The 12,742-nt window shown below is 53.9% G+C and overlaps 1 protein-coding gene across 14 annotated transcripts in view; it reads right to left on the reverse strand.

The window, feature by feature from the left end:
* BCAS3 (BCAS3 microtubule associated cell migration factor) overlaps nt 1-12,742 on the reverse strand; it is a 623,309-nt gene continuing 610,567 nt past the window's right edge. For 3 of the 14 annotated variants that reach the window (XM_064271339.1, XM_064271332.1, XM_064271328.1), the window contains 2 exons: nt 4,585-4,675; nt 817-961 (listed from right to left, as the gene is read on the reverse strand). In XM_064271339.1, the coding sequence (XP_064127409.1) occupies nt 925-961; nt 4,585-4,675 (128 nt within the window). In that variant the 3' untranslated portion in view covers nt 817-924. Of the gene's footprint in view, nt 962-4,584; nt 4,676-12,742 lie in introns of all 14 variants that reach the window. The other 11 variants (XM_064271347.1, XM_064271344.1, XM_064271335.1 and 8 more) reach the window with 11 other exon arrangements.

The raw sequence follows: 12,742 nt of genomic DNA on the forward strand, positions 1-12,742 counted from the left end.
CGGTGCCCTCCCACTCCCCGCCATTGCACAAGAGGTGGTGGGGTGTTGGGATCAGGGGCACATGGTCAGGCCCACAGGATTCTGCTCAGCCTTTGGGGAGGATGCTGACCCCCCAGTAACTCAGGGATGGATAGATGGACACCAATCGCAGCATGATTTATTGGACAAGACATGCACTTTTTGACAGGGCCTCAGTAACCAAGGTTTCCTTCACTGAACAGTACAGGACCAGGGTAAAAGGGCTTAAAGAAAGACAAACTCTTCCCATGAACTGAAAGGGAAAGGAGGAAGGTGAGACTTCTCCTTCCCTAATACTCTGGGCCTCAGTTCACCTCATGACGGGAGGGTGGTTGACCAAGAGAATCTGGGAGCAGTGTGTGTCACAGCCAGAAGTGGGCTGGGGCTGAGGCTGTCCTACTCAAGATCAGAATGCCCTGCTGGGCCATTCACCCTCTCCCCACACAGGCCCCAAGATCTGGGCACTGTCCCAGGCCCCCTGTGGGTATGGTTAGGAGATACAGAAATGATCCAATGCAGGACATCATGTGCAAATGGAGGAGGGGGACTGAGCTTCTGTAGCTTCTCGTGGCCACAGTCCTGCTGACAGGTGTGGCAGAGGTCAAAGGGCGCCAAGGTGCTTTGGAGAAGGGTCTCTTCTCGATCCAGGTAGGGTGGATGGCTGTTGTCAGTAAGCTTGGGGAAGATGGTTGATGAAAGAGGAGCAGAGACTGAAGGGCAGGACCAGAGGGGGGCTTCTCCCCCTCCCTCCAGCAGGTGAGTGGGCCGGACAGTCAGAAGCAGGTTGCTGGTACCTACGGGAAGCTGGTAGGGAAGAGGCTGAGGGGCTGGCTCTCATTGGTGGGAAGTGGAGATCGATAGCCATCAAAATTTCTTGGGATGCTGCCGCTGGTGGAACCTGAGCTGTTACTCAGAGTCTCGATGCTTCCCTCTCGCTGCAGTTCTGCAAGACAGGAGAGGGCCGGGTCTGGTCAGAGTGGGGTCTGGAGGGTGGACACATACCCTGGTCCAGGCTGCCCGCCTTGAGGCACCAATCTGGATCCACTTACATCCTTCGGCAGGGGGGATCCCCACCTGCTCCCCACATGGCCCAGGCGGCAGCATCACAGGGAAGCTCAGCTGGGGGAGGGAGAAGCTCCCTTGGATGGCAGGCTTCAGTTTTAGACCAGTCTTCCCTCATTGTGGGGAAGCCCTTTAGGCTACCTATATGGCTGCCCAGCTGATCTGTCTGGGCAACACAGGGCATGTGCCTGTGCCACACACATACTTGTGCTCAGCCAGCATTCTCCCCAGCTCCATGGTGTCTCCTGTCCTGGATCTACAGGTCAGGCAGGCAGGAAGAAGCCAGTGCAAGGAAAGGACCGCAGCCTCCTTGCCTGGTCTGTCCTTACCTCTCCTCCTCTGCTGGCCTACCCCTGGCTTAGCCACTCACTTGCTCACTTATTTTCACCCTCACACTCCACCTGCTGGCCAGGCCTCAGTTCCTCTTTGGCACCTTCTGGAAAGTGTCCTGTTTCCCTGCAGGAGGGAAGGGCTGGTTTGAAGGGGGCCTACTCCATTGGAGAAAGAGTCCCTAATTACCTAGAGTACCTCCTTTTTCCTCCTCTTCTTAGCCTCCAGGTCTCCTGGAGGCCCCTCAGAATGTACATGCTTAGAACGGACCTTAGAAGCAGGCAGAAAAGCTCCCCCCCCGCCCCCCCCCACCCGGCCTCTATACATCCATGTGGCCATCTTGGAAACACAACTTTCTCCATCTCAGTAAGCTGTGGACACCTGAGCTGCCCCACCATCTTTTCACCCAAGATGTATACACGGTAAGTGAATTGGAGAGAGATTTCCTTGCTTGTCAGATGCAGGGGAAGAGGAATTACTTCTTAGCTCTTTGAAGGTGGCCAGTTTACTTACCCTGCTTTGCAACCCCTCTTACTGGGCTCTGAGATGTGGGCACACACATCCCTGGGCTGTTTCTGGGAGTCTGCTCCAAGCCAAGATGTGATGACCTGCAGCCTATCCTTCTCCAAGGCATTGCTGCCTGTGACTGAGGGGGTCTTGCCTGTCCACCTCAGGACTGCAGGACCTCAAAGCAGTCATTTGAAGTCAAGGTGTGCTCTAATATTAAACTTATGTGGCCTGGCTTGAGGCCTGTACCTCCTGTCTGCACCAGCTCCCAGGCCCTGCCAACATACACATGCAGCACAGCTGGCTTTGGTTGGGGAATAGGTTACAGCCTTAGCTCCTGGGCTGGCTAGTGCCAGCCAGGAACTAAACACTGGCCCCCATTCCCTGAAGGCTACCCCAAAACAATGAGGTTGCTCAGTAGTAGTAGCCACAGCATTGGGGTTGGGGGAAGGGTGAGGAGTTTGTGTTGTCCTCCCTCAGAGTCTCAGGAAGGCCTCTGGCGCCAGGTCGGAGGTCCCACAGGCTGTACCAGCCATGCCTGGGCCTGGCCCCAGGATGGAAGGGTGTCTGGGACACCAAAACCTCTCAACAGATAAGAAGTAGGGAGGAGGGAGGCTATGGAGAGAAGCTAATGACCTGGCTATGGTCTCTGATATCCAAGAGACACTGCCCCTTTGGGCCCCAACCCTGGGATAAGTCAAGAACTTTCTGGATATGGATAGAAAACAAGGCAGGTGGCTGCTGGGTGTGATCTCCTCTTCCCTGCTCATTCTTCAGTCTCGCTCTAATTTGGGGCACAGGTCATTGTGCCAAGAGGGGATGGAAAAGCAAAGAGCAGACCCTAGGGATTCTATATGGAAGCTCCAGACTCCAAGAAAGCTCCTTCTACCCTGTCCTCCTGCCACAAGCAAGCCAAGTTTGTGGGAGAGCTCCAAGGCCCCAGTTTGGTTTCAGAGGCTACTGCTCTCAGGCAGGGCCATCCTGGCACTAGGGGGCGCTGACAGCAGGGCCAGGAGGGCAGAAGAGAGAAGCACCACAGTAGCAAGAAAGACAGGGACTTCCTTAGGTCCTGGACATCAGGCCCTAGGGAGAAAGCCCCAGATGAAGGAGCAGGAGAGGCCATTAGTGTGGGGAAGGGTGATCCCTTTCCAGAGCTGAGGGACAGGTCCAATGATCTTGATGCAAAATGCCAATGTGGTCACCCTGCCAAGGAAACCTGAGCCCAGAACCAAGCACGGTATCTGCAGCACGGCACCTGCAACACCCTCAGCAGCCCAGTGACCCCACTGCACGAGTCTGGGTAGATGCACCCACCCCATCATGTCACACCACAGGGACCGTCACCAACAGGGTTTACAAGATGAATTTGCTTTTCTTTGGGGCTGGGTGGAGCCTGAGCTGCCTTCCTCATGGTTTCTCTTCACCAATTGTTGTTAGGTGCCATTAAGTCAGTTTTTGACTCATAGGGACTCCATGTGAGAGAGTAGAACTGCCCCATAGGGTTTCCTAGGCTGTAATCTTCGCTGGACCAGATCACCTGATCTTTCTCCTGAGGAGTCGCTAAGTGGGTTTGGATCACCAACCTTTTGGTTAGCAGCTGAGCACTTAACTACTGCACCACCATGGCTCCTCTTCACCAATGAGCCCTGGGGTGAGATGGAAGTGGGCACCCCACTGACCAGGGTGATCAAGGCTTCCCTGACTTTATCTCTTGTACATCTCCGTAGCCTCGTCTCTCCACTCCATGGTCAGTCAGGTCTTTACTTCCCAGGTTGGGATAATTTCAACAGCTCCCTACTGTGGGTAGCCGGTCTGTGTTTTGAGGTATCTAACCTTCAGGCCACTCCCCCTCTAACCCATCCATGTCACAGCCAACATGATCTGTCTTCAGCACAAACCTCATCCTGCCTTCCCTCTGCTAAAAAACTTCCAGTGACTCCTAGTGGCCCTCGCTATAAGGCCTAAACTCCTCAGCACTACAAAAAGGCCTTCCATGACCTCTCCCCCAGAACACACTGCTCCAGGGTTACTACTATATCTGAACGTGTGCAGTGCCTGGACCTCTCCAGGCTGCGGTAGACTGCTGGGCCTGTAGTCTGCAACTCCAGCTGACTGACAGCCCATCACAGGCTCCCTTAGCCCCAGAACGCCTACTCACCTTCCCAAGCTTAGCCCATTACCCTAGTAGAGATGGCCAGGCCCCACTTTGATCCCATGTCCCACACTGACTCCTAGCCTAGGCCGTCTAATGCTTTGTGCATCACTTGCTCATGTGTGTCTCCCATCTAGACACAAAGCCCCTCAGGGACAGGGTCTGTGCCTTATTTGTCTCTGTATCCCTAGTGCCAACCACAGGACCTGGAAAATAGTGCTCAAAAGAGATTCCTTGCATGAATGAATGAATGATGTGGTAAGGGGAGGTGGGGCTCATTCTTTAGCATGGTTCAGTAGTAAAGACCAGGGGCCTGGCTGATCCTGGGACAGCCTCCTGGGTACTTTTTGACATACCTTCTGTCCAACCCCTTTTCTCCTCTTCCTGCTGAAGACAGGAAAATGAGTGTGTGGGAAATGGAGGTGGATCAGGGGGTGCACACAGTTTCCCCGCTTCAAGTCACCCCGGCCGCCCAGCCCTAGTAGCAAGCGGCAAATGGAAATGTGTGGCCTTACCTTCCTCCATCCCGAACGCATGCTTTGTTACTGTTGGGTTGCTCACGGGCGCTGGGCTGTTGGCATTGTTTTTTTTTTCCTTTTTTTTTCCCTTTTGAAAAGAAAAGCATTGAGGAATCTTTTTGGAAAAGATGTGGACAATGAGAAACATATTGATCTCTGCAAGCAGGTGGAGAGCGAGTAAGGAGGCGTGGGGTGGTCACACTGGGAGGAGGAAAAACTTGGAGCAAAGTCTGCAGTCAAGGAGGACAGTGACATGCATGTGGAGGGGGCTGGGGACCGACCCACCTTGGGGCCCCAGAGATGGAACTGTGTGACCGAGTCAAGACCCCCTTCAGCATGGGGGTGGGGGAAGAGGAGCCACACACTGAGCCCGAGGAACAGCTCTGGGAAGAGGGAGAGAGGAGGGCCTGGGCCCTTGCACTGCCAGATGGGGCCCATGCAGGTGGGCTGCCGGGACAGAGAGGAGAGGGGAAGACAGGCTGCACAGTCCTCAGGGACACCTCCGGGCCTTCTGACTCACTGGCTTGTGGCTGGTGGCCCAGCTCCAGGCTACTGCCCTCCTCCACGACTCCCAAGACCCCCAGGTCTGGGCAGCTCTCCTGCAGCTGAGGTGGACTTGTGGGGAACATCCACCAGAAATCTGCCAGGACCACGAGAGAGGGCTGGGGCTGTGTGGCTGGGAAGTAGGGAGGCATCCCCAGCAGCCTTCCCCCTTAGTAGATGTAGATTCTGGTCCATGGGGAAAAATTAACTAAAAGAGGTTGTTTTCCAGGTCTCAAAGTAGGGTACAAGGATGAGAAGGAGTACCTTCCAGATAAGTGGCTGGACCCATTCGATAATCTTATCCAGACTTCATGTTCTCCGGGGACTTTGTGTCCCTGGAAGGTGGAGACTAGTCTCCCCATCTTGCAGACAGTAAAACCAAGGAGCAGTAAAAGGCCATTAGCCCTGGGCTGTGCAGTCCATCTGAGAGAAGTGGTGCTGGTGCAGCCACAGGACCAAGATGTTGACAACTTCAGGATCATTAAGGCTGGGCCCAGCCTCCCACCACTGGCTGTGCCCCTCCATTGCCTATTAGCCCTACTGGAAATAGACCCGTTATGCACAGCTGCCCCTCCACGCCATGGGCCAGGCTGGGTAACTTCCAGGGGGATACTGGGACAACGGAATGAGCAGCAACTAAAAGGGAGGAGCCTCAGCTCCCATGAAATAAGTGAGAAGACAAGAAAGCTCAATCCTTATGTTGGCCCATTGATATGGAGCCTGCCCAAATTCAAAGACGTCAGAGAGGGCAGAGAGAGGCTGGTAATTCCATCGGGTAGAAACGACCTTGGCTACTGGGAAGTAGGTGCCAAGAGAGACACAGGGAGGTCATTCTCAGTGTATCTGGGGAGACAGGAGCACGGCTGCCAACAAAGCTTGCCCTACCCCAGGGCTGGGCGTGCAGGAGGGCGGAAGCCTTTCTGAAGCTGCTTACTCCACCACAACCCCTGCCCCTACCCCACAGCGGCCATACTGCAGCCCCTCTGAAAGGCCATAGGAGTGGAGGCTGACCTTTGGGAGTTATGGATGGTTGTGACGAGGCAGGGCCTGGCCTGGGGCAGAGGCAGAGCTGGAGGCAGGAAGAAGACGCCTGCTCTTAGGATGCCTCTCCTTGGCACCAGAGACACATTTGGGGGGTAGGGCATGAGGAAGCCCTGTTCCCGCCTCTCTCGGTGCGGCTTTTCCCTCTGGGATGTTGGTCCCTAAGGTTGCTTCACAAGGTTCCCCTGGGACTGTCCTCTCTCCTAAGTACAGACCCTGCCCTCTGTCCCTTGAGGCCACCCTGCACCTGGCAAGGCAGGGGCTTCTCTGTCTGGGGAGGAGCCCTGGGGCCTCTGGATCTGGGAAGGCTCCTTCTCTGTCTCCCAGCTGCTATGGTGAATTATCCGGCTTCAGCCTGCCAGAGACGTAGCCCAAGTGCTGGGGACAGGCTGGACAGAAAGGACGAAGGCTTCTTTTCACTCATAGCCACCCTACGCAGTACCATGATCAGGTCTCTGGGGAGGGGGTGAAATACTGAGGACACAGGACCTGAGGGAAAGCTGGTGAAGACCAAGGGGAGGAGGGCCCTGCAGAAGGCCAGGTGTGAAGTCCTACTTTGGGCTTGGCACTCCCCAGGCTTCTTCCAGGGTGCACAGTAGTGGGCATAACTGGCCATTCAGAGACCCTGAGGGAAGCCCCTTTGGCTCTGGTAGGTGGGGGCACTGTGCAGAGCCCAGGTCCCAGAGGGAGGGGTAAGTGCCGTACTCTGTTGTGTGTGTGTGCTTGGGGAGAGTGCCTCAGACCCCTGATGCAGCCTCTGGGCAGCTCCGGCACTTCCCCCACCACAAAAGGGACAGTGTCTACTGCCTGGCCCCCCTGGTTTCCTCGGAGGCTCCAGCCAGCCCTGTTATGTCCATTTAGAGCCTCATGATGCTGCTCATTAAAGGGATTAGCAGAGTATTTTTATTGGGCTCTGGCTGCAACCACACACCCCAGTCTCAAGCTAACCACCCAGGCTGCCTGGTGGGAGCAGGATTGTACCTCAGGGTTGTGTCTTACCCTGTACCCACAGCTCTACCACTTCTGGCAGTGAAAAGGGACTAGGCCCCATCTGGCCTATTCTGTTGCCTCAGAGGGCCTGGGGTGGGGGTGGGGTGGGGTGGGGGGCAGTGTCTGCCCAGATCGGTGGAGTAAGTATAGGGAAGTGGTTCAGAGTATAGGCTAGGCTCCGGCCACCTGTGGGACTTTTGATAAATCACTCAACATCTCTGTGCCTCAGTTTCCTGAATGTGAGGATAATGCCTACTTCACAGTGTGATTAAACAATGCATGTAGAGTGCATCACAAAGTGCTTCAAGCTTCCACTCAGCAAATGGACATCGTTATTACTGTTACAATCATATTAGTAATTGTGATTATCCATAGGACTCCAGGGTCCCTCTTCACCTTCCCTCCCCTATAGATGTCTCTGCTATCCAGGCCCCACTAGCTTGGCCTCCATTGGTGCTTGGGAAGGATTCTTTCTTTTTAATCAAGAAATGGCCCAGGGAAGAAGACGGCAGATGTGTGTTTACAGCTTTTCATTTCCCTCCTTGTTCTTTGCAAATACTCTTCCAAGCTAGAAAATAAATCTCCAACCCTGCTGACATGCATTGATTTTCCCTCCTGCATCCACCTCCCCGTTCTCCCACTGTAGCAGGCACTGTGGTTAAGCTCCTTGCCTGAGTTGGGCTCGTCGGCACTCCAGGGGAACGGTGGACACAGCAGCCAATCACACTGCCCTATCTTGACCAGTGCTGGCTCAAATAAAAAACAGCTCAGTTCCCTTCTGCTGTGAAGGTTTCTAGGTAGGAAATGGGGGAAGGTGAGGGACAGCCCTCTGACTAAGAGGCTAGGAATTTCCAGTACCTTCCCTTGATGTGATAAATGGGGAAGGAACCAGGGGACCACAGGGCTATTACATGTTCAGCAGAGTGACCCAAATGGGGTCTGTCCCAGGGAACCAACTTTGTCAGCAAGGGGCCTGCAAACAGGGCCTGAGACCAGCTGTGCAAACTGGGGCTTGGAGAGAGGGGCTATGCAGGGTTGGCAGCTTCCTGGTACTGGAACCAAGAGAGATGGCCCAGATGTCAACTAGGAGGTGGACACTATGGACATAGCTCGGGGCTGCTTGTCTTACACCAGTTCTAGGCCTGGAAGATGGATGTCTGTTCAGCAAGACAGAGACCAGTTGGCTGAGATTGCCTCTGGAAACCCAGACAACCCTTCAGAGACCACACTCTGGTCTGGAGCCAGGCTCAGCCCTACGGCACTTTTTAGGAGGTTAAAAGTGCAGCAGTTAAAGGAGGCAGCCTACAGGGAGGCCTTGCTTTTCTCCATACCCTGCCTCCCCCTTCCCTTCCCTCTCCAAGCTCAGCCTGAAGCCTTCACAACCTCTCACCTTCGGCCCCTCCCTCAGGCTTCAGAGCTGGCAGAGCTGCCCTGGCCCACTAGACCAGGGATTCTCTTTGTCTATCTACCTGCAGTGAGGTCTTGGGAGGACAGGCTCTGGGGCTGGGGGAGACCGAGAGGGAGCCACCTTTCTCCTCCAGCAGGGCTTTTTGTTCCCTTCCCAGACATGTTTGAGGAAGGGAGCAGGTCAGTTTCTCAAAGCTGAGGGGCCAAAGATGAAACAGCTTCTCCTTCTTCTGATAACAAGATCCTGGTTTGGGCTGCGGGAACCAGGCGTAGATGAGAAGCAGGGCTAACTCTGGCCCGGTTATCTCCAGGGCTTAACGCCTCTGCCTTAGCATAGAGCCCTGGCAGAGAGACGCTACATACTGCTGGTGATCTTAGCCCATACATAGGCTGGTGCTCCCGAGAAGAGGTCTGTAGGCAGGCAGGCACCACACTTCCCTGGCCAGAGTCTTCTACAGGGCTCCCACAAAAGTGTTTTCTTTCTTCCTGGCCCATCTCCTGTTCCTGACCCTGGCAGGTACTGAGAACTGGAACATAGCTGACTGAAGACAAGACTGTGTAGCATGCCATGCTCAGTCTCTCAGCTCCAACCATGGAAGGTAAATTTCTGGTGCTCTGGGCTTAGGATAACGGGAACTGCTTCCCTTAGCCACTGGAGCCACACACAGGTGCCTAAACCTCAGCAGGAGGTAGGGGAAGACCTGAGGCCTAGAGGAGACTGAAGAACCTACTGGGAGTCCACTGGCCTCTAGAAGGTGAAAGTTGTGGCCAAAATTTAGAAAGTGATGAGGTGAGACAGGCAAGCAGATGGCCCTCTCTGCGCATTAGCCTCCACTCAGAAAAGCTGGGAAAAGGTCATGTCACCTTTCTTCCCCCTCTCCCCTTCCCTCCAGCAGCCCAAGGGGATGTTCTCAGGCCTCTGCACCCTGTTCATGACGGTGGGCCAGAGTGCCATTAATACCATGAGGTAGGGGCTAGAGGTCAGCTAGATCCATGCATCTCTGGCAGGCCCAGTAGGGATGGGTGATGATGAGAAATGTGAATGTTGGAATGTTGGCGAAGGGAGATGAGAAGTAGGAAAGAGACAGTGAGGGAGACTTGAGGAATGAAGGATGGACCAAAGGGGTGATGCTGGAGAAAAGATGAGGGATACTCAGGAGGGAGGGCTAACAGGCCTTGGGGCCCCTGTCAGAAACCTGCTCCATGTTCCTCCGTGCTACTATCTCTCAGTCCATCCGACCTCCATCAGCTGGAACCAAGTGTGTATGGAGGAGGCGAGGAAGAAGGCATTTGATTTTCATGCAGAGCAGGTTACAGCCCAGCCCCAGATTTTCCTTCACAGCCTTTGAACTGCTGATGAACAATGATGGTGGGTGGAGTCTGAGCCAGAGGGTGTGCCAGCCTGGCTGAGGGCTGGAGCTTTTTCCAGAATCCTTCCTATGGTGGTCATGGCCCTGCATCAATCCCAGGCAGGGAAGGACTAGAATGAGGAAGGCTGATCCACTCCACTCCCAGGAAACCCATGTCACCCAACCCCCCCTCCACCGCCCAAGTCTCAGCTTCAAGGGAGAGGACAGAATCACCCACCTGGACCACTCCGACTGGTACCCCATGCCCAGGGACCCTTGCAGTGCCACTATATTAATGTATCTTTAAATCCTGACCAAGGCAGAGGACATCATCCTGTCACAACACATTGTATACGGGGACTGAAAAGGCTTTGCTGACTGGGCTTATGTCTCCCTGGTTTGGAGATACTTTATAACCCTGGCTGAAGCCAATGTTTAAATCAGCCAGGTGTGGGAGAAGCCTGGAGATTGAACTTCCCTCCCTGTGGCTGGCCAGGAGGAGGAGTGCTGTATTAGGGGGCTGAGACATTGCTCTAACCCCCCTTCTCTCAGAGACATGCTGAATGGCCTGGGCAGTCACTTCACTGCTCATCTTTTGAACAGGATGAGAGGGTCTGTTCTAGCGACTTCACTGGGCGTGTAAGGCTCTAACAATAAAAGGGTGGGAAAGGGCTTTAAGAAGCAGAACAGGCATTAAACACTTGTAAGGGAACACCATTCTCGTAGTGGCATTTGGATTAGGAAATAAACTCTGCCATCTCTGGTGTCTTAATGAAGCAGGCAGAGGCACCAGGAGAAGTGCCCCTCACCCAGAGGTGAGGATGAAATGCCCTTTCCACCCTCAGTTCCCTGACACACACTTGTATAGAATGTCATTTAATATAGACTCAGAGCTGGCAGCACAGTGGACCTAACTCTGGTGTCAGAGAACACCCAACCAGGTGGCTGCAAAATGCTTTCTGTGTGTGTCTGCGTGTGGGGTACGGGCGCTGGTGAGGGGCTGTCTCAGAGGTTGGAAAAAAAACCCTCTCTGGGGGACTACGAAGAAGAGACAGGGCTTGGAAACCCTCCCTTTGAACCACTTGTCTGGCAGCTGCCCTTGATCTGCCTGTCTCCTCAAGTCCGGCCATGAGCTCCCAGGCAGGGGTCTTCTTGAGCTATCTCCAAAGCTATGAGATAGCACAGGGGCCTGCAGACTGCGGGAGACACTGCTCCCTGAATGCTGCTGGCCTGACAGGCCAGAGCCACATCTGGTTCTCATTCAAATGTCCAAATGTAATTAAATTCTCTACAACACAACGGAAGAGTTTGGCGAGATGTGGCTTTCCCCCTCTTCCATTGAGTTGAACAGATCACTGTCTCTCATTCAGTGGTTGACCCACTGCCCTCTCTGCACTGGCCTGTCCTATTCTGCAAAGGCAAAGGCCTGTGCTATTATCTGCTTTCTAGAGTTTATGGGGCTGGGGTCAGTGTGGGACACACAACCCCCCCACCTCACACGCACATACACTGTTCCACTTGCCCACCTGAGAGGATTAACAGCTGAGGCCAAGGCAGCAGGCTAGCTGCTGAGCAAGTTAGTGCATGATGGGTTGGGGGTGGGGAGGTTGGTTCCTCCAATCCTCCTGAAAGGGTCTCCACCAGCTCACAGGAGATGGCTGCTAGACCCAGGCTCACCTCAGTGACACACTAGTGTCTTTCCTTCCACTGCCTGGATACAGGGGTGTCCTCTAATATCCCGCAAGGGGATCCGTTCTTTGCAGTTCCTCAAAATAGGAAGCGCTTGAGAGTTGTAATTCTGGAGTCTTTGGCATGAAGAACCCTTACTTGAAGCTCATATGCTCTGGCCTGGCCTAACAGCCCCTCTGTGGGAAATCAAGCTTCCTACAATCAGGGCAGGGAGAGGCAAGCCTCCCCACACCTCTTATCTCTCTTACCTTGCAACCTCAGGACTGCTATCCCTGAGCCCGAGCCCTGTGCACCTCTCCCCCACCCTGCCGCCAACACACACAGAGCAGGAGGGCATGAGAAGTGTTTGGAGGAATGGAGGGAGAAGGCCAAGTGTGGCCTCTGGGCTCTCAAGGCAGCTCAAGGACCCCCATGTCTCACAGGATTGTGTGTCATTTCTGGCCTGTAGGGGTTAGGAACAAGTTAATGGACAGTAGGGTCCAGGGTGCAGTCCTCTGTGAGAGGGAGGGCGTCCTCACTAACCCGAGGCTTCGGTGCTGTTCCCTCTCAGCCTCTCATTCAGGACTTCTCCATACTCAAGCAGAATATTCCCTAGACAGGGCTGCTTTTTCCAGCGTCACTTCCCAACTGAGTATCTTCAGTTTATGGTTCCTTTTTACTTAGGGATTTATGACTTTCATGGTAATGGGTTCCATTCTACTTCCTCTATGCCTATTTTTCTAATCACTGTGGTACAGGCTTTATGAGAGTTTCTTAATAAGTGGGGGGCATTTTTTTCCTTTTGAAACAAACTGTGCTGCAAGTTAATGACTTATAGTGGGTGTAGGTGCTACCCAGAGCCAAAGGGGGTTGGGGAAGGAATAAATGGGGTGGGAGTAGGGTAGTCTTCTAGATTATATAGAGCTAGCTGTATTGAGGTTCCTTTTAGCCCCTTGGCCACCTCCAATGCTAGAGTCCCATGTGCTGCTCCCAAACATTGACACCGGAGAATGAGAACCAAGTACAGGCACACATGGTGTGTTTGCCAAAGAACATGTACCCAGGACAGGCACTTACACGCTCAGTTTGGTTTGAACCAACCAATTCCAGCATCGCTGATCTGGCTCTAAATAGGAATAGTTCTCGGTATCTGTTTC

The sequence above is a fragment of the Loxodonta africana genome, chromosome 18 (genome assembly GCF_030014295.1).
Source record: "Loxodonta africana isolate mLoxAfr1 chromosome 18, mLoxAfr1.hap2, whole genome shotgun sequence".
Classification (NCBI taxonomy): Eukaryota; Metazoa; Chordata; class Mammalia; order Proboscidea; family Elephantidae; genus Loxodonta; species Loxodonta africana.